The sequence below is a fragment of the Ctenocephalides felis genome, unplaced genomic scaffold (assembly GCF_003426905.1).
Source record: "Ctenocephalides felis isolate EL2017-DRISC unplaced genomic scaffold, ASM342690v1 CF-g0.4_SCAFFOLD_01170, whole genome shotgun sequence".
Classification (NCBI taxonomy): Eukaryota; Metazoa; Arthropoda; class Insecta; order Siphonaptera; family Pulicidae; genus Ctenocephalides; species Ctenocephalides felis.
In genome coordinates, this window is record NW_020537324.1 from 34,972,665 (window position 1) to 34,994,715 (window position 22,051).

Genomic DNA, 22,051 nt, shown 5'->3' on the forward strand with positions numbered 1-22,051 from the left:
GCGATTCTTTTTTTCCTATGACATTCTTCATGAAGAAAGCTGATTTATTTATTGCTCCAGAGCGCAGGTTGCCTTTGATTCATGCCATGCTTACGATTCATTCTGACACCACAAGCCTTGGTTACGCTCTCAATCAGTGCTCCTTGGCGTATTCTAAAATAATAGGTTTGCAATTCAAGGCTATTTCCTTGGCACTTCCATCAAAAGATTTAATTTTCCACACATTGGTCTTAATTAGATTTAAATGTCTTCTAATATTTTTATTCGTTGATACTTCCCACATAATTGCATTGTAGTCACTAAGACTGTAAACTATGATTTTTCAATAAGATGGAATTAAGTGAAAAATGTAGATGTTTTGACATGTTTGAATTAAGTGAAAGACCATGAATTGGCAACACACTTTGATTTTTCAACATGTTTGAATTGAGTGAATACCCATGGACTATAGACTTTGAATTTTTAACCAGATTGAAATGATTAAAAATTGTAGATTTTTTGACATGTTTGAATTAAGTAAAAACCATGCCATGGACTATCAGTGAAAACACCGTGCCTTCTCATGGTGGCCAAAAAGTGCATCTCGCGGCCCAAACAATATGGCGTTTGACACGTTTTGTATCGTGTCGTGTCCGCCATTTTCTGTTCAAGTAAGAGCTTTATTATGATTGTGCGTTTTTAATTTCATTTTGTTTGCAGTTATGCCTTTTCATTTCGTTTCTTTATAATTCTTTCATTTATTTCATTTAATTTTATATTGTTCTTTCCTCTGCGGTTTCCATTGTGGTTCTCTAATCGATTCGCTTGTGCACGTTTCTTCTTAAGTAAGTAAATGTTTTATTTTTGGATTTTTTGTTGAAAGCTCTACAAAATATATATGTATATATAGCTATATAAAGCTATAGTTATATTACGTTGATAGTTATCATCACATATACTGTAGTACTTAATGTAATATTATTTTTAAAGATGTCATTTTGTGTGATATACCTGTCGTTGCATATGAAATTTGCTCGAAAAACACTTGAGATTGTTAGTACATTTGCTATTCTTATTATAAAAGGCTTACTTTATATTTATTATTGTAAATATTTATTATTTACAGATTTCTGAGGCGTTAAAACCCTTGCTTAGTCCATCGGGTGTAGCTATTACTGCATCAGCGTTATTATTAAATACACAAAGTGAATCAAGCATTGATAAAATTTCATTGGTAGAAAAATATAGTAATTATAATTCATCTGATTATAGTTTGGTAAGTAATAGATCATCGTAAATGGTTATTAATTAATCATTATATATTGCTTTTATAAGATTTTTATGAATATGTAATGTATTTGATAAAGTCCTACATTCATGTTTTATACATACATGTTAATATAATTTAATTCATAATAGAGTAACTTTAAGACAAAACTGTTAATTTATAATTTATATATCAATAATTGCATAATTTTCAACCTGATGTCAATCAGTATCGATAAGAAATTAATTTTAAATTCTAATCTTCAATTTTACTTCAGTATTTTTGCTTTTTCAAAGTTTGTGTCTAATCAAATGAAGGATATAGTTAGTATAGCAGCTGAACATTATTTGTGAACTAATCTTTTTCAAGATTATTACACACAATATTTATTATAGCAATGTTTACTTACTGTAAGACTATTTTTAATGATTCGTTTTGTTGCATTATCCTTAGAAAAATGTTCGAACTCCATCATTTATGTTTATACTCTTTACATGGTCTATATAGTACTCTGAGTACTTTCATATTTTTACATTAATGACTGAATGAATTTACATTTTAGGATGGACCAAATTTTCGTTCAATGCAATACGCTCTCTTCACTACCAGTTTTGTGGAAGTTCTTGACGGTTTATTCTTCTTGTTAACTGCTGTTTATATAACAAGAGATCGTTCAAAAGCGGAAATGGCTGTAGAAGGCTAGTGATCATGCTGTATTATTTTTATTTAAATAACTGTTCTTTTGTAGTAGCTGTTGTTCAATATGTAAAATTACAATGTATTGTAGAATTCATATATATATCCATTGATTAATATTATGTTCAATATTTTAGAACACTGTGAAGTTTTTGCTTGCATATTTCCTGGAATAGGTGTAAATTTTAGAATAAGCATGGGTTAACAGTAACTATCATTAGTTGCTTAAAATCTTCTTAAGTTTAAAAAAGTTCACTGAAGATCTACATGATCTCTGTTGAAATTTATCATTTAATCGTGAAGCATGCTAGTATATTAAAATTAATATCAAATTTGAATTGCTATTAACCATGTTTCTAATAATAGATTGTGATTTGTAATTTAGAAATATATAGCTCTAAATTTTATTATATGTACATATTTACTCACATCAAATTAACATTAAGACGTTTGCATGTCACATTACATTTTTTTAGTTTAGCATCAGTGCATTTCATTATATTTCTTTTCATCTCACTTACAAAATGCGAGAATTAGTTTGCGCGATAAAAACTCCAAAGGGACACAAATAGCACAAATCTAAAATTAGCATTAGAAATTATATTTATACATACCTTTATGGTTTATTTGATTGATGTTATCAAAAACCAATTTAAACCGCGCAACATGCTTTTGAGTACCTGTCGCATTTCGATGTTGGATATAATTATATTATGATTTATTTAAATTATCTTATGATTTGTTTCAAATCGCTATTTATTTATATTGTACCAGTTTTAATTATTATCTTGATTTTTTTATTTTTCGACTTGATTTTTTTTTAAATTCATGGAGATCTACTTTTTATTTTTTCATAAAAATTAATTTTAATTTGTAATTTAACGTTTTTGCATAATAATTGTAAATATACAGAAAACTTAGAATAAAATAGCGATTAAATAAATCAAGTTTTTTAAATCAAAATTACTGACTAAGAACTTTGGCTTTTAATTTTTTTATAAAATTTTGTTTAATTTTTTTCATAATTTCATTCATTTTGAAAAATTCATTTTCATGTTTTTTTTTTAAATTGAAAATAAAAATTCGAAATTATTAATGTGAGAAGCTATTTTGACCCGTCTTGGGAATTTTGTATACGGCAATTTTCTCATTCATATCATTTTATTTCATATAAGCATACCATTTGTACGTAACATTTTCAGATATTTGATTAAAGTTAAAAATTTTATTATCATGTAAGAGCAAAATATTGCTCTTAGAAAACTCGGGGCACAAGGTGGAATTTCTGGACTGTCCCGGCCAAATTGGGACGTATGGTCACCTTATGCAATATGTATATTATATTATACCAGGTTACCACTTAATCTAATCGAAGCTACACTTACTAAATATGTACATTTAAATTTTTAAATTCCGTTGTACAAATTGAGATATATTTATTTCTCACAACTGGATTCTTTCCAGATGGCCGAATGGAACTTGGTGAAAGTTCAACTAGTGGCGATTCAAACGCATATTCACCTTTCTTAACATCATCAGATAGATATAACATTCATCGGGGTTAGTTTTACATGTATATTTTAGTTTTTACAATTTTTTTTAAGAATTTATAATATATTGAACGCTGGTATGAAACTCGATTTTGTCTATAGTATTAGTTATTATATAAATAATTGTTTATTATATGTTTGAGTTCGATTGTATTAACACTAAAACGTTGTCTCAAAACCTACATATGGTAGATACACGCTATCATATGTAGGTTTTGAGACAACTTGTTAGTGTCAAAATACAAGTATTTGCAGACTTACAGCTGGGTATCTCGAATTCCGAGGTAAACTTACTATAATGACTGGACTAAAATAGAACTTATAGTTAGTCTAAAATAGTTTGTTCATTTATTTTGGGTTTGATACCTATTGATATGGCCTGGAATCATAGAAAATAGCGATTTTTTATTACATTACTTGTCTTCACGTAAAACATTATTATATAGATTGTTAATATTACATAGTTGCATGAATTTTTACCTTCTATAAATATAATCATTTAATTTTTTTAAATGTTCTAAATTTATTCAAGTTTATGATATACAAGTACATATACTATATACTATTTATCCTTAATATGTTTTATTTTTTTCTTTAGGTCACGTAGAACCTCATTGTGCTGATGAATATCAAGATATTTAAATTCAATATATATATATATATATATATATATATATATATATAACATTTTAATTTAGAGGCTTTGTTTTACAAGTTTTATTATATACGAATAATTATTATCATATCAAGAATGGACGAACAGTATGCATGTATTATTAGGTAAATTTAAAGTGGCTGTAAGACTGAACCACTAATTTAATTTATATAAATAAGCTGTACAAAATTGATTTTTAATAACATAATAAAATTTTATATTTAAAATTAAAGTCTTTATATACATCATTATACAAAGATTGTGTTAGAAATTTAAAAAAAAGTTAAATCAAGTCAGTTTTTTTAATTTGAGTTTAAATATTTTTACTATTACTTCATATTCACTAAGAATTTTTTTTATCATGGGTTAAACCAAAATACCAAAATCATATGCACATAAAATGTGAATGGTTCATAACCAGTCAGAACTACTTATGATGACTCAAGTCATAAATTATAGTTATAAGTTTTAGGTTAATTAAAGTAAAAATATAGAGTCGATGTGGCCTGTGATGGCATAATTGGTAGAGTGATGGCTTCGTACCAAAAGGGTACCGAGTTCGAATCATACCTCATGTTAAGGATTTCTAATAGTGGTAATCCGAACTATTTTTTGTAAGGGTATCGTATCGTCTCGTATTCTGGTACGATAGCCTGTCGCCTGGCGATGCAGACGACTGTCTGTATCTCATTTCACACATCAAGTGCAAAATGCATTAGTAACATAAGATATTTTTAATTTTTATGTTATTTATGTGTTGATAGTTTTTTTTATGTGTCTGCAAAATGACTTGAAATAAGCCTAAGAATCATCCCCCTTAGATTTATAAATTAATGTAACCCGCCTCTTACGGGCGGGGCTAATATTGTTAATTTCAATTTTTAATAATTTTTATTCAGTATAAGTTTAGGGCTGAGTTTAGAAACACCATCTATCTGATGCCATTATATTCAACATATTTTTTTATAATAAACATATTAATATCAAACGTCGCCTTTTACTTGAATAATCACCGATCACACCAATAGTTCAATTATAGAACATATTTTTAAAAGTGTAGTGGTTAGGAAAAGTAGAACGACAACACCCAGTTAGACGTTGAAGTAATTTTTAAGCTTTGCGCCTTAACACCTCAGGACAAAAAAATGTAGTGTTGTTCACGTTGTGGTATTTACTTATTGTTGAATAACATAAAGTTAATATTTAGATATAGCAAACTAACAAGTAATAAGGCCGAAAAAGCAGAGCCGATGTGGTCTGTGCTGGCGTAGTTGGTAGAGTGGTGGCTTCATACCAAAAGGGTACCGAGTTCGAATCATACATCAGGACAAAAAACAGTAGTGTTGTTCACGTTGTGGTATTTACTTATTGTTGAATAACATAAAGTTAATATTTAGATATAACAAACTAACAAGTCAGAAGACCGAAAAAAAGCGGAGCCGATGTGGCCTGTGCTGGCGTAATTGGTAGAGTGGTGGCTTCGTACCAAAAGAATACCGAGTTCGAATCATACCATAAGGAAAAAAAAAACAGTAGTGTTGTTGACGTAGTGATATTTACCTTATGTTGAATAATATAAAGTAAATATTTAGATATAACAAACTAACAAGTCATATACCCAAAACAAACCGGAGTCGATGTGGCCTGTGCTGGCGTGGTTGGTAGAGTGGTGGCTTCGTACCAAAAGGGTACCGAGTTCGAATCATACCTCAGGACAAAAAACAGTAATGTTGTTGATGTGGTGGTATTTACTTAATGTTAAAAAACATGAAGTAAATATTTAGATATATCAAACTAACAAGTCATAAGACCGAAAAAAACCACAGTCGATGTGGCCTGTTCTGGCGTAATTCGTAGCATTATGGTCTAATACCCAAAGGGTGCCGATTTCGACTCATACCTCCGGACACAAAACGTAAAACGTTGTGGAACGACAGATGCACGGTATCATATCCGTTCGAATTTGGAACCCCAAGTACGCTCCCTCGGTCTCTATCGTTAAAAAACTGGGTGTATTACGGGGGGTCGGTGTGCGAGTCTCCGGGGATGTGTGAGGAGGAAATGAAGGGAGCACAGAGAAGAGGGGTGAGAGGGAAAAGAAAAGAAAGGAACTGACAGAGATAGCGGTAAAGGGGTTGCTATGGCAACAAAAAATACGGTTTAAACCGTTGCCAAAGCCTAGCATTTTTGCCTAGCAACCGTTACTATGTAACCGTTAACCGCTAACACAAAATTTCCAGCAAGATTTTTTTGCGATTCTTTGCCTAGCAACCGTTACCACAAAATTTTCAGTAAAATTGTTTATTTTGCGATTCTTTGCCTAGCAACCGTTACTATGTAACCGCTAACACAAAATTTCCAGCAAAACTATTTTGCGATTCTTTGCCTAGCAACCGTTACTATGTAACCGCTAACACTAAATTTCCAGCAAAATATTTTGCGATTCTTTGCCTAGCAACCGTTACTATGTAACCGTTAACACAAAATTTTTAGCAAAATTTCGCGATTTCTTTGCCTAGCAACCGTTACTATGTAACCGCTAACACAAATTTTCAGTAAAATTGTTGCGATTCTTTGCCTAGCAACCGTTACCACAAATTTTCAGTAAAATTGTTTATTTTGCGATTCTTTGCCTAGCAACCGTTACTATGTAACCGCTAACACAAAATTTCCAGCAAAACTATTTTGCGATTCTTTGCCTAGCAACCGTTACTATGTAACCGCTAACACTAAATTTCCAGCAAAACTATTTTGCGATTCTTTGCCTAGCAACCGTTACTATGTAACCGTTAACACAAAATTTTTAGCAAAATTTCGCGAACTTCTTTGCCTAGCAACCGTTACTATGTAACCGATAACACTAAATTTCCAGCAAAACTATTTTGCGATTCTTTGCCTAGCAACCGTTACTATGTAACCGTTAACACAAAATTTTTAGCAAAATTTCGCGAATTTCTTTGCCTAGCAACCGTTACTATGTAACCGCTAAAACAAAATTTTCAGTAAAATTGTTGATTATTTTGCGATTCTTTGCCTAGCAATCGTTACTATGTAACCGTTAACACAAAATTTTCATCAAAATTATTTCGCGAATTTCTTTGCCTAGCAACCGTTACACAACACATTTCCCCCTCACGGCACTCGGGGTGCGAGAGGGGGATTCGCACACCGACTCACCCAGTTTTTTAATCCAGGCTCGGTCGTCGCGCGGAATCCTGGCTCCCCCTCCTTTTTTTGTGGGTAGGACCACGGGGGGAGGGCGCGTTTGCAAACCCCACACACCCTATTTAATATTCCCATCTCCCCCCTGTTTCGGGATGCTGCGGGTTTCACTACTCTCCTCTCGATCGAGAGAGCATACCCGGCGTTCCAAATTCGAACTATTTTCGACCAAATTCGGCTATTTTCTGTCTGTGTTCTGAGGGATGAATCGAACTCGGTACCCTTTGGGTATGAAGCCATCAGGCTTACCAATTACGCCAGCACAGGCCACATCAACTCCCCTTTTTTTCGGCCGTATGACTGTTAGTATGTTATATCTAAATATCAACTTTATGTTATTCACCAATAAGAAGTAATACTACAACGTGAAACAACACACTGTTTTTGTCTGAGGCGTGGTTCGAACTCGGTACCCTTTGGTACGAAGGCACCACTCTACAAATTACGCCAGCACAGGCCACATCAAACTGAAGTTTTTCGGCCTTAGTGACTTGTTAGTTTGTTATATCTAAATATAAATTGGTGTTATTCAACCATAAGTAAATACCACAACGTGAAACATCACTGCTGTTTTTGTCCTGAGGTATGATTAGAACTCGGTACCTTTTGGCACGAAGCCATCACTCTACCAACTACGCCAACACAGTCCATACCAACCAACTTTTTTTTGGCCATATGGCCTGTTAGTTTTTTTTTCGTTTAAATATACAATATCACCTAGTTTGTAGCAGGGTCTTAATGTTGATCGTTGTGGCGGCGCGGGGTGGGAGGGGAGTCACTGGAGTGGACGGGGTCGCAGGTTCGAGCCATGGAGAGGGTAAAGCAAGGTAAGAATATCAGTTTTTAAACGTAGGTACGCATTAGGTTAAGGTAGTGTAAAGTTAGTAAGGTAGTGAAAAGTAAGGTAGGAGATGTAGCGTAAATATGGTAGGGAATATTAATGTATATAATTAGGCGAATAAAAATAGGGGATATATTAATATTAATAAAATTTCCCTGTGCAAAAGAAAAAAGCAACACAAGATTTGAGGACTTTAATTTTTTTTAAGTAAAACTGACCAATATTTGAAGTAGTATATTAATTCAAATGAAATAATTAACACTTTCAATAATATAGTGAGTGAAAAATGTAGATATTGCGGGATTTAATTATTAATAATTACGATGCAGTAAGCACAGCGTGCGTATAAGTTGTAAAAAATATATAACTTATCAAAGCAACACAAGATTTGAGGACTTTAATTTTTTTATAAGTAAAACTACCAAATATTTGAGTAGTATATTAATTCAAATGAAATAATTAACACTTTCAATAATATAAGTGAGTGAAAAATGTTAGATATTGCGGGATTTAATTATTAATAATTACGATGCAGTACAGCACAGCGTGCGTATAAGTTGTAAAAAATATATAACTTATCAGCAGTATTGCACAGCGAGAGTTATAAATGGAAAAAATTATAACTTATAAGTAGCCATCTACCCGTAAAAACTTGTATAAAGTCGGTTCAAACATGTAAAAAACTACATTTTCACTTAATTAAATTTTAATTAAACCCCTGGAACATTTAGGCGACGCGTCCTCCGGATCACGGATATGCGGACCTCTCAAACACTGCGATCGCAATGTAATGAGAGGATTGCCCACAGAATGTGCGAAACTCTCTCGGATCTCAGGGCGAGTGAGAGTATAACTCGCGCGGGGGGGTGGGGCACAGTCATCCGGTGGCGTAGAAGCGGACAGACACAAAAAAAAACGATTTTCATATTATATAAGCCTAATAATGTTCCTAAAACACTATAAAATAGCGATTTAGTAAGATTTTAATTGATATATAATTTTGTTCATTACATGATTTTCGTTAAATGTATTTTTTGAAGATATTAGCAAAAAATGATGAAAAACGCAAAAACAAATTTCAGTAGCCAGTAACTTGAAAAGTATTTGTTTTTTTGAAAAACTTATAAACACATTTTTCTCTATAATTAGTTCTTTTATCGATACCCAACGTATCGATTAGTCGTTATTTTGAAAAAAGTAAAATTACACCACTGAAAAGAAATGTCATCCACCCGAGAAGTGGTAAAGGAGTCTGAATTGTTTTCACTTGTGAAGAGTAAGATGAACCTAGTTCCAAAATTCCAAACGAAATGGAAAACAGTAAAAAAAGTTCAGACCGAAAGCGCTCCATTGAGTAAATATTCCGTACCCAATGACAATAATATGAATTTTTGACACAATGAAACTTCTAAATAATTTTTTTTGTATTGTGACTTTGTATAGTAAGGCAAAACGACTGCAAATTTAATATTTTTGAGCGCAATCACTTATGGCTCGTCTCCTTTGCACGAATTCGTACGGCGAATCTGTTCGCAAAGTGCGCAGACAAAATGATTACGCGTACGTTGAGAAAACGATTCGCCGTGCGCGTCAGACGCATGCGCAGACTGCATCACTTGTCACATGCATGTTATATTATTGCATCAGTTTTGGCACATCTCAACTGCTTTTCGGCATTAATAATGTAGACATTATATTTCCCTTATCATAATCATGAATTTATGATATTTTAATATTGCCTTAGCCTATAAGTGAACAGAAATGTTTGGCAAATGACAGTCTTCAATTGTTTTTAACAGTCTTCAATTGTTTTTAATGTCAAACTAAGCTTCAAATATTTTCAAGGGCAAACAATGATAAGCGGTTTTTTGTAATTTTTTCCATTTATTTCTACAATCTAACTATACTTCTATGAATCAAAACATTCTAAAAAATTTCCCGAACAAACTTCAGGAAGATTCATGAAAATCCGAATTATAGTTTAGGAGGAATTATGAAACTTACGTTGTTACAGAAGAATTTTATATATATATATATATATTATATATATATATATATATATATATATATATGATATATATCAGAATATTCCCAAAGGATATATTGTAGCAAGCTTTTCTGGCAAAAGCATAAAACTTTCATTAATAAGATTAATTTCATCATACAAAATTGCTTGAAGATATAAAATGTCTCTAATTTTGCTATAAGCATTATCTAATTGTAGATAGTACATCACTTTGTCTAACATATTTGCACATTTACGTAATGTATAATCTTTAGATGTGGTGTTCTCCATTATAGCAGATGCAATAGTACATTTGGTGAATAACAGTAATGATCTGGCTATATCAAAATTGCATCCGTTCGCAAGCACACATGGTATAACTCTGTTTATTATTTTTAAGGCCTGATTTGGTAAGTTCATTTCTAGCTGTATTGATGCAATTTTCATTTCTATCATTGCAGAATTAAAATCTAAGTAGTTGCTACAAGATAACACAAGTGCACAATTTAGTTTTGCAATAGTTTCGCCAAGCATATAAAAAGAATTGCATTCCACTTGCGCACTGAGCCTCAAAGCTCTGACTTTGTATTCAACAAAGTTCTTTAGTTCTATATCGCTTTCACAATTATCTATAATTTGGTTGATATAAAAATTTGCAGTAGGTAAATCTACATAAAATATATTTAATTTAGCCTTATTTACTAAACTTTCCCACATATTCAAAGGTACCAATAGATTTGAACTAATATCTGCATCTTGCCATTGATCTAAAATAGACAACAAAACTTATGATAAACTCAAAAAAATTGTCAGGTTTTAAATTGGATTCCTGAATATGTTCAAAATTTCTGAAGACGAAAGACCAGCGTTGTTAGTATCTGTCAATTTTATGTCTAAAGATTTTTTCAAAATACCTTCAGAATTTTCGGCGAAGACATACGAAACGACTGAAAAAATTTGCACTTAATCGCTATTTATAAAGACGCGGCTCGGGCTGATTGTCGCGCAAAACCAATCAACGCGAGTCCTAAATAAGTTTTTTCAAATGGCGTTTAAATATATTAAATCGGTGAAGCCGTTTTAGAAACTTATTCCAGTTGTTAAATGACTCAAAATAACTGAAATAAGCAATAAAAAACATAAAAATTAATAAATCTGAATTTTTGTAGAAAACAAACTAATTGGAAAAAATAAGAATCAAATTTCCTACAACATTTTTTTTGAAAATACAGCCTTAGAAACATATTTAGAAACAAAGGTACTAAATATTTAATTTATAAGTTCCAATATTACCTGAATGCACGTGATGCTCAAAACATAAAACCGATTGCATTTGCATCCAGCTTGAAGTTAAAGGTTCCCTCCGACATCTATCACGAGCATGCTCCAGAACAAGGTTAGCATGATGATATGGCAAAGAACTCGCGGCCCTACATATGGCAATACAAACACCTGTAATCAGAATACTTTAAAAATAAAAATTTAAAATACATTAAAACGTATTTGCATTACTATTATTTTAAATTGTTGATACTCATATACATACCTTCACCATTATAAGGATAACTTCCTTGAGTCATATAACTTGTATTTAGATGTAATAATAGTTGGGAAAATATATTTGCCATATCAGTCTTTCCATATAATTGCCACAGAGCTGTCTTTTGCGAGTAACTATTACTCATTAAATCTACCATTGAATTTTGACAGTTTAGTAAATCACTTTTACGCATTATCTGCAAATAAAATTTATTTAAGAAAAAAAAGTATAATCAAAATAATTTTCATTCATTAACTAATATTTTTTGTAAATGGTTAATTTTATATTAATATCAATTAAAAGCAAGCATATGGAAAACAATGTATTTTTTAAAGAATACAATTACAATTGTAATTTTAAAAAGCTGCTCAGATTAGTGGTAACATCCGAAAGGAGAAGTTCGTTTTCATAAAAAAATCCGATTCGCTAAAATTATGTTTTCTAGACGAGCCACTCTGAATCGAATGAGACCAAAATTTGGAAAAAGTATTTGTGTATGTAAACAGATTTTTTGCCGTTTCGACGGTTTCTCAAAAACGGCTGGACCGATTTCAAAAATTTAAAAGACATTCGATGTATCTCGATGAGGAATAGCGTTTATCAATTTTGCGCTACGATCAGCCAAGCCGTTTCTTTATAAATAGCAGAAAAGTGAAAAAAAAATCGACCACGTTTTAGGCCGCAATTCCAATAGATTTTGACAAATCAAAAACCGTTCGAAAGATGTTGGGAAATCGACCTGATTAGTTTTTGGTAAATAACAGCCGGGGCGTTTTCTTGTAATAAAGTGTTAAAAAAGAAATTTCGACAATTTTTATAATTTTTTTTTACGGTAGATACCATAGTCTTATAGATCATCCTAAAATATTACGGCCATACGACAAATCGTTTAATTTTAAAAATTCTTCAAAGTTTGCAAAAATTAGTATCGTTTTTTTGGCGATTGTCAAAGTAAGAAGTTTGATTAAAAATCGGCATAGAAGTTTGAAAAAACGCTTGAACCGATTTCAAAAATTTACAAGTCAATCGATGTATTTCGATTGGTTGGAATGATACTAATTAGTTTTAGGCAGTGGCGGATTAAGCTCTCTGCAGCCCTAGGCCCTATCACTTCAGGCGCCCATTTTAATAGACAAAATATTACTTTTTTAATTGATTTTTTTTAAAATGATTTAAATATAATTTTTTAACTTTGCGTAGGGTAAGTTATATTAATCGTAAATGAATCGAAAATGGTATTTTTTTCTTATCTTCACGTTTTAAGTCCTTCTGAACATTTTGGTATACCTCAAAATGTGTATGTGTGTATGTATGTTCGATCCCAATGATTCTGATTAGTTTTTCGCTAAGGCTGGTCCAGCTGTTTCAAAAATACGAAGCAAAAAGTACAAATAGAAATCAGAACCTTATGCCATGAATCTTTTCCTTATGTCGTATTTTTGTAGATGGTAACCCGACTGTTGATCCTTTCATATTTGATTACTTCGTTATTAGAAATTATCTACTAGGGCTGACTTATTATTAACTTCCCGAAGAAGCACTTTTTATTAACTTCCCGAAGGATTTTTTTTGTTTTTTTTTTTTGCAAAGCAATGTTAACAAAATTTGTACTTATTTTAAAGTATCTGATAATTTGATGTGCGTATGTCCAATGATTATTTTTCACCACCAAGTGTTATTTTTATAACTTTTTTCTGGATCTTCATAACCACTAAACCAGCCTTCCCAAAAATTAGTTAATTCTTCATTTCGTCAATATGAGTAAATTTGAGTAAATGAGAGAGATTTGAATCTTTCAAATCGGACGCTCCGTTCTCTCAAAAAACGAATTTCCCTATCAGTAGGAATCGAATGTTTCTTGGATCATGCAAATCGGTTGATCCGTGCTTTCGAAACCGTGGATGAAAATTAGTATTCGCACTTATAAACTTCCATTTTTTCTAAGCCACAGATGTTTAGGAACCTTTAAAACGTAAAGATATGCAAAAAAAATATTTTCGATTTATTTGCGACTACTATAACTTACCCCGCGAGAAGTTAAAAATGAAAACCAAATTTGTACTGATTAATAAAATTTTTGTAAAAAATCTGATAATTTGGTGTGTAAAATTGATCATTATTAACCACCAAATGGCACTTTTTTGTATCATCAAAAACGCAAAAATTTAGTCAATTCTTCATTTCGTTGCACAAGTAAAATGTGTTTTGAACTTTTCAATCGGATAGAGAATGAAGCTCCCTAAAAAATGAATAGCTATTTTTTATCATTTTGCCTCCTATTCCGAAATGGGTAAACCTGTCTTTACTAAAAACTAATCAGGACATCTTCCCGACAATTGAATCATTCCAATGGTTGATTCGTAACCGCAAATACACATGCATACATCCATTTTTCCTAAGGTATGCCAAAATGTTAAGAAGGTTTTGAAACGTAAATATTTATAGTCAATTGCATTTACGTTTAATTTCTCGAATTACTATAACTTACCCTTACCCGTGAAGGAAATGCCAATTAGTGTTCAAATATGATCAATGAACCTAAGCACACCAAATTGTCAGATATTTTAGTTTAGGTTCAGTTTTATCATATAGAATTCATTTTACGAACCAAGAAATAATTAAATTAACACAAAATAACAATCAATATATTATAATAATTCCCGAAATAAAATAGAAACTATTTAAAACCATTTTAAAGCGTTTTATATGTAAGATTTACCTCAACAAAGTTTTTTCCAAAATGATTTCTCCAAAAAAAGCTTATCAATTTCATAATTTTTATTTTAAACATGATATATCAATAAAAATATTAATGAGGCGCCCTCGAATAAGTTTGATTAGAAAATGAATAGATGAGAAATGAAAAAGCCAACTGATATCTTTCGAACAGTTTTTGAATTTACAAAATGGGTTTAGAATTGTGGACTAAAACGTGAACAAAAAATCACACTTTTCTGCAAATTACAATAAAGCGGCTCGGCCGGTCGTCGCGCATAATTGATAAACGCTAATCCATATCGAGTTACATGAAACGGTTTTTAATTTCCCGTAGGGTAAGTTATAGTAACGGACCGAAAATCAAAAATGAAAATTTTTGCATATCTTCACGTATCAGAGGTTTCTGAACCTTTTGGCATACCTCAGAAAAAATGGATTGGTGTGTGTGTGTGTTTGAATAGTTAAAAAAACATTCAATTTTTATTGATAGGGAGATGAGCTGATTAGTTTTTTGCAAAGACAGGTCCAGTCGTTACGGAGATACGGAGCAAAGAGTGCAAAAAATAGAAATCGGGTTTTAGCGAGAAATCCGATTTGAATCATCCAAAAAATATGCAATTTGTAATAAATGGGAGAAGTGGTGATTAGTTTTTAGCAAAGGCAGGTCCAGCCATTTCGAAGATTCAGAGCTAAATGTGCAAAAAATGGCAGTTTTTGAGAGAAATAAGCATCCAATTTGAATGATTCAAAAAACTTTCTGCTTGTTTTGACGAAAAAATTGCTTTAGAAAAAGGGTTTTATTTAAATTTTTTTTTTCAAAATTTTTTTTTTTTTGTATTTCGAAAATAGGTTAGGGCGGGGCTAGTTGAGCATAGGGGCAAGTTGAGCAATCGAAATATCTCGAAAACTAATCACCGTCCGTTTAGGCATTATATGGCGGAAAGATAGAGGTTTGGGAGAAATAAACATCCCGCGATTGCTAGTGGCCGCTGGACAAATGAGTGAGGCTCACGGCCGTTTTGTTTATTTTGAGACCAAAAAGTAAAAAAGTCATTCAGCACGAGTTTTCGTCTGGTTTAGTCAAATGTTATTTATTTTTAATGAGGTAAATGTTATTCTTCTATATAATTATAGAACTTTTAATATGTACAGAGATTCTGGGTATAATTCTCACGTTTTTTTTATAAACTCACTTTTATTTTGAAATTCCGAGTTGGGGTTAGTTGAGCATAGTTGCTAAACTTGTTCTGTCACTAAGACAATTACCATTAACTTCCAGGAATTTATTATTAATTTTAAGATTTAAGCTAAGTCTATGAGTAATAATATAAAGAAATAATGATTTTGAACAAAAATTCTAGATATAATGGTAAAATAATTCCTAAGATACGATATTGTTTTGTTGATTCTAATTTTGGTTAATTATTCAAAGAAAATTACTATAAGATTTGTTTTCTCTGTCAATAAAGACTATAAATTTAGAGCTGGTTATTAAAAACTTATTTTATTTCATCACTAATCGACATTGAACCTATAATTTCATTATATTTTCTTAGTGCTCAACATGCCCCACCTATGGGGTACATTGAGCATACTTGACTTTTTGCATTTAAACAGCTGTAGCTTTTAAATTTTACTTATTACCAAAAAATAGTATTAACACTTTTGTTAAGCGATAAACAACAAATCCATCAAGCCGTATACCAATTTATTGAGACTTTTCATTGAGAAGCTACGTCCGTTTAAGTAAAAATTTGCTCAACTAGCCCCGCCCTACCCTAATTCAGATTTCAATTTTAATTCTATTTAAAGATCTATAGCCCACTTATATACTTTGTGAATAATTTTATCTTTGTAATTCAGTTTATATAATTCTTATAAATATTAGACAATATTACAGTATTTATAATAATTTATTTGAAAACATTTAATATTTCTTGAACATTTCGTTACGCTATGGCAATTCAGCAATTTGCCTCAAGGCACGATACCATAACTGCTAGTTAAACTTTTAGAATCGGTTTAGCCCTTTTTAAGAAAACGACGACAAAAGATCATAAATTGACTCACTCACACACATACTTTTTTCAAATATGGCCTCAAACAATTCAGAATTACTTGAAACCTTGAGAAAACAAAGTTAGCGAATCGGATTTTCTAGGAAAAACATAAACTTGGAAAGATAATAAACACATCAAGTTTTCAAATTGAAAATATATTTTTAAAAAGAAATCTAATAATGCAAACTTACTTTTCATGTACCTCACAATCTCACAAGTATTTATTGTTATGAAAGGTATTAAAAATTATTAGAAATAGTCTAAAAAAGATGACACAATGAACTTAATATTTTTTAACTTTATATAATAGAAAACTAGATTTACACTACAAAACTGAATCAAGGCAGTTACAAACCGATTCAAGACAGATTCTTGTTAGCTTGATTTATATATTGAATAATGACTTATTAAATAATAACATACCTCCATCAGAGCAAAAGGCATCGATCCTGAAAAGGCCAAACTTTGTACTCTACTTTGCATGGCAAGACTAGCCGTTTGGCTCAATGATAAATCTAAGCATCTGGTAACAGCTTTCTGAAGTAAATTCTCATGGGCCTGAAAATTTATATTATAATGAATAATAAATATATTATACTAAAAATAAATACGTTTTTAAATAAATCAGAAAAGTTGTTTTTTCATAGAATATCTATTTTTTACCTTGCTATTGTCAAGATAATTGTGTTGAGCAAGACATACTAGAGCCAACTGCAAACAAACATTATCATTGCATTCTTGGGCTAGCATGATGCATTCTTTAATAGCTTTTAAAGTACTTTCTCTAAAAATAATTCATATGTGTTACATATACATCAATGTTGATAGATTTGTAAACAACTTGTCCAGAATTTTGTACAAAATACTAAAAAAAACAAATAATCACAAAGTCAAAAACATAACTGTTTCAATTACTTATACATGTAAAAAAAACATGCAAAATTTTATTTTATAATATTTAACTTTAAAAAATTTGCTAACATTCAGTTCGGTTGCTTTTCACAAAATCTAGTCATTTGATAAAACTCAATGATGATTTTTTTTGTAATTTAAACATGTTACAATTTTTAAATTTCAAAAACTATACAAAAAATGTTAGTTAGAAATCATGCCCTTCAGTTCTTCATAATTAACTGAATGTTTCTTTCTAATTCTTTCAGTTACAATTATGGATGACATCCTCCTCTATCAGATATATAATAATGGAGAAAATTAGCTCCAATTTAGATTGTTTCATAATATTTTAAACATAAACAAAAATGTATCAAATAATTTCGATGTCTAATAAAATCATTATTGAATTGTAAATGATTGATTTTTAATTAAATCCACCTAATTTAATTAATAAAGGCGTTGCAAGCACAACCGTCAAATTGAACAAAGAAATTATTTATGGAAGAGCTCTCCAAATAAGTTACTATATTAATTCTTAGTAATGAACAAAAAAAAAGAGTTTCTTAAAATATACTAATTATATTACAAAATTTCAAAAGTTCATTTGATACATTGGCAATTATGTTGAATATTTTACTTTTGATCAACAACAATTATTGTTAGTTATTTTCATTACATTTTTAATACACTACAAAAAGAAATATTTTGTCTTTAAACTATGAATGCCTTCTGTTTATAAAAAAAATTAAATATTTTTGAGCAATATAAATTTAAAAAGTCAATCAACTTTCATGTAAATATCAATCATTTCAAGTTTCATTTGTATATGCTTATTAATGATTTTTGCTGAATGATATCCTTTTAAATTTGAACTATGTTGTAACACCTAGAAAGCATTTGTTGTAACACATAGAAGCATTCTGCAAGTCATATATTAAAAATAATAATAGTAGTTGGAATAAAAGGTTAAAACTTTATTTTTACCTATGATTAAAATCAGCATGTAACATAGCTAAATTCAATGCAGAGTATCGAAAACCACGGCTCTCTCTTATCCTGTCTTCATTAACGGCTCCCCGATCAAAACAATGATATAGATTATTCATTGCTCCACAATATTCACGAACTCGAAGAGAGTTGAGATAGTTTAAGAAATGCTAAAAATATTCATTTTTATTATTAATAGTTCAAAAATATTAAAGCTTAATCAATATATTTATGATATTTACTGCTTCAGCATAGTCTTTATCATATGAAAGAAATTCATCAACTTTAGTTTTAATTATTTTAGGATCTAGAGCTTCTTTCTCATTATGTAACATGAGGTTGGATTGTTGAGCAAGAAATAAATCACTTTGTCTTCGAGACCATAAGACCTTCTCACTGAAAAGGTAAAAAGAGTTATACTGATTGATACAAAACTTGTTAAGCTCAGTAATTATTAAAGAAGTCAATTTAAAATAAAATGAAATCAAATAGAAGTCTCATATAAATAGAGTCTTAATTACTTAAAATTAATGAATAAGTTTTCATTTTATGAACTTTGCAAAAAAAAATGTATAATTTGCAATAAGGTTTGTTCTACATTATTTAATTCAGAAATACCTTAATCGTTCTTCAGTATTTGGAATATTACAGTCTTCTTCAATGTCCATATCATCTTGTTGCACATTCAATTGATTTTGATTACGTTCAATATAAGATTCAAAAGCTCTTTTGAGTTCAATGACTTTGTGAAAACTCATTCGATCTAGTGCTAGAATAATCCTTCGCATATACAATCCTGAAAAATATCATTAAATATGTTAAGTGGACATCAGAAATAAAACATTTAAGAAAAAAAAATCAATAAGAATGTATATTAAATTTTATAAATCATGATTAAAATTCTAAATTATCAAATGTAAATGTATGTCAAATGTAATGTAATACAACATTAAGATACAAAATTGAACTCGTAATAAAAAATCTGCTCACTCTCAGTAACAAGAGTAATATGAACTATAAATTGAAAACAAAGTTTATTAATTACTATAAAAGCATTGTGTAAATCAATTCTAGCATGAGAGCATATAATTTACTATTTTTATCTATACGTTGAAATATTTCAAGACAGTTCATGTTCCATATAAGAAAATAAGAATTTAATTTGTTCATACTCATATATAAGTGCTTTTATTTTTATATACTTACATTTAAAATATCAATATTATTGGAAAGGCAATATTCTAGTTTTTAATTTCAGAATTTGGTGCAATTAATTTAAAAAATCTTAATTATAAATTTTAATCTTCACAATAATTCAAGAAAATAAACTTTATTTGTAGAAAAAACTAAAATACACAGAATAAACTATTTAAGTTTACGTATAACTATAATTTAAGTTTAAGTATACATAACCATCAAACGAGACAAAACCGAAACTTTCACAAGAAACATGCAAAAACTAGATAAGGACTCGCAAGTCCTCGGAGAAGTAAGCAAGCAGCCTTTACAATAAACTACCGGACGAACTAAAGACAATAAACTACCGGACGAACAAATGACTGACCTAAACAATTTCAAAATCAAATTGAAAAATTGCATAAGAGATAAATGAAATAAATGAGATAAAATTCCTTATTTTAAATACTATATTTCTTCTGTTCTGTTAAAATATTAATTACAATTAAGTATAAGTACGTATGAATGTACGCAAGCGTTCTGTGTATATTTGTGTATATAATATTAATAAGTAAAAATATATAGATGTCTTAATGTAAGTCTGTTACATAAAATTTAGATTTATTTTTGTTATAATTGCTGTGATCTCTCATACCAGAACAATTGTCTGACTGAAATACAGTATGAACGAATTATATCAAATAAATAAATAAAAAAAAAATAAATAAAAATAAAGTTTACATGTAGTAAAAATCCTTTAGTCCGACGAGACAAAAAACTGTGACAAAAAATAAAAATTTGATGATTTCTAGTTATTTCTAGTATTTCAAACCACCCCATAAAAGTTCTAATAGTCCTCGAGCGTTTTTATTTGCTATGAAGGCAAGTTTTTAAAGAGAAACGAATTTTTTAGAAAAATGCCAGACTATCGAACATTCCGGACTGGTGTGTGCCAGACTAGAGGCCTTCTACTGTATTAAATTTAAAGAATGCTTACCTAAACAGCTGCTTTTATTTATAATACATGTTGCAGTACTATTTAAAGGATCCACTATTAACTTATCAAGCATTAAACTAATATCCAATAATTTTTCCACATTACATGTGTAAATCTTCATTATTTCCTTATGAAAGAGTTTTATGTGATCCGGATGTAAATTGTTTTTACTAGCAGTCAGTAAAGAGCAGAAATCTCTAAACACCATATCAGGACACTGCAATTATAAATATACACGATTACTATGTATCTAAATTAACAATCATTGAACATAATTTTAAAATACTATAAAAAATCACTACATACTTGAATTAATTTAAGAATAAGCATATTGAACGCTCTTCTGCATTTTGGGCTTAAAGGTTGATCTGCATTTGCTAAAAAATATTATGGCATTAGATGTTTTTCAATTAGATAAATATATTAATGCTTACTTTGTATTAAATTACAATATTCTCTTATAAATATTAGCACCGCTATTTTATGTGGGGTGATATTTTCATAGCATTTTCTCTTTGTGTCAACTCCATCATTACTGTCTTTTGCGGAATTCATAATGAAGAATACTCAATGATAATCTAAGTAATTAACAGTGATATAAACAAATGTATTATAACCATTTATATTTGTTCATTTGTCTTTCATTTAACCAAAGCAAACTGACAAGCAACGTATCTCATAATATGACCGGCATGTCAACTGTCAACTAACATAAAATTTAAGGCTAGGCACACATGACATTAGTCAGCTAAAAGTCGGATCTGAAAAAAATTCTCGTCGCTTTTAATTCTTAATTAATATCGATATTTGCATGTCCCAACTTCCCTATATTTTCTGATATGCAATGCTTTTTGATGCATAATGTATATATATATTTCATTATAAATAGATGTTTTCAAATTTTTAACAACTTCCTACAGGATAGAAGTTTATGCTTTCGGCAGAGAAGCTGATTTGCCAATTTTATAGTTCTAAATGACGTTTTAAGTCATTCTGAATGGTTTAATACCAAAATTGAAATAAGGAAGAAGGGAAAGGAGTGAGTCAAAATTCTACTTTTCGTCGACGCTGATATCTAAAATTATAAATCCATTTGATAAAACTCGATAAGAACTCACGATTCCAGTTTTATGCTGAAGCGTTGTATAATGAACAAGCGTATATTTATCGTTATCTTTATACTTATTAATTTATGTGAACAAGTGCAAATTTATTCAAAAATCTTGAACCTGTATAAAAAATTAAAAAACCATTTGCAAGATATCAGTTGGAAATCGTGCAGATTAATTTTTAAAAATCTGGTCATACTATAAAAACATGGCAGTGTAGAATTTATATTAAAAGTTTATGTGAATAATAATGCAGAAGGATAAAAACAGACTGACTGATTATATATTCTTTAACTAATCACATGCATTACAAATATCATTAACAATCACTTGTTTTTACATAAAAACAAAAGAC

At 30.1% G+C, this 22,051-nt stretch overlaps 1 protein-coding gene across 1 annotated transcript; it reads right to left on the reverse strand.

Moving 5' to 3' along the window:
* Window positions 1–10,290: 10,290 nt before the first annotated feature.
* Window positions 10,291–21,264, reverse strand: LOC113367128 (anaphase-promoting complex subunit 5-like). The gene is made up of 11 exons (XM_026608758.1): window positions 21,022–21,264; window positions 20,894–20,964; window positions 20,588–20,804; window positions 19,033–19,210; window positions 18,657–18,810; window positions 18,412–18,584; window positions 17,197–17,317; window positions 16,957–17,091; window positions 11,762–11,951; window positions 11,509–11,667; window positions 10,291–10,982 (listed from the first exon to the last, which is right to left on the reverse strand). Exons 1-11 carry the CDS (start codon window positions 21,140–21,142, stop codon window positions 10,291–10,293), a joined length of 2,211 nt encoding a protein of 736 aa, XP_026464543.1. The 5' UTR covers window positions 21,143–21,264.
* Between the last annotated feature and the right edge of the window lie 787 nt (window positions 21,265–22,051).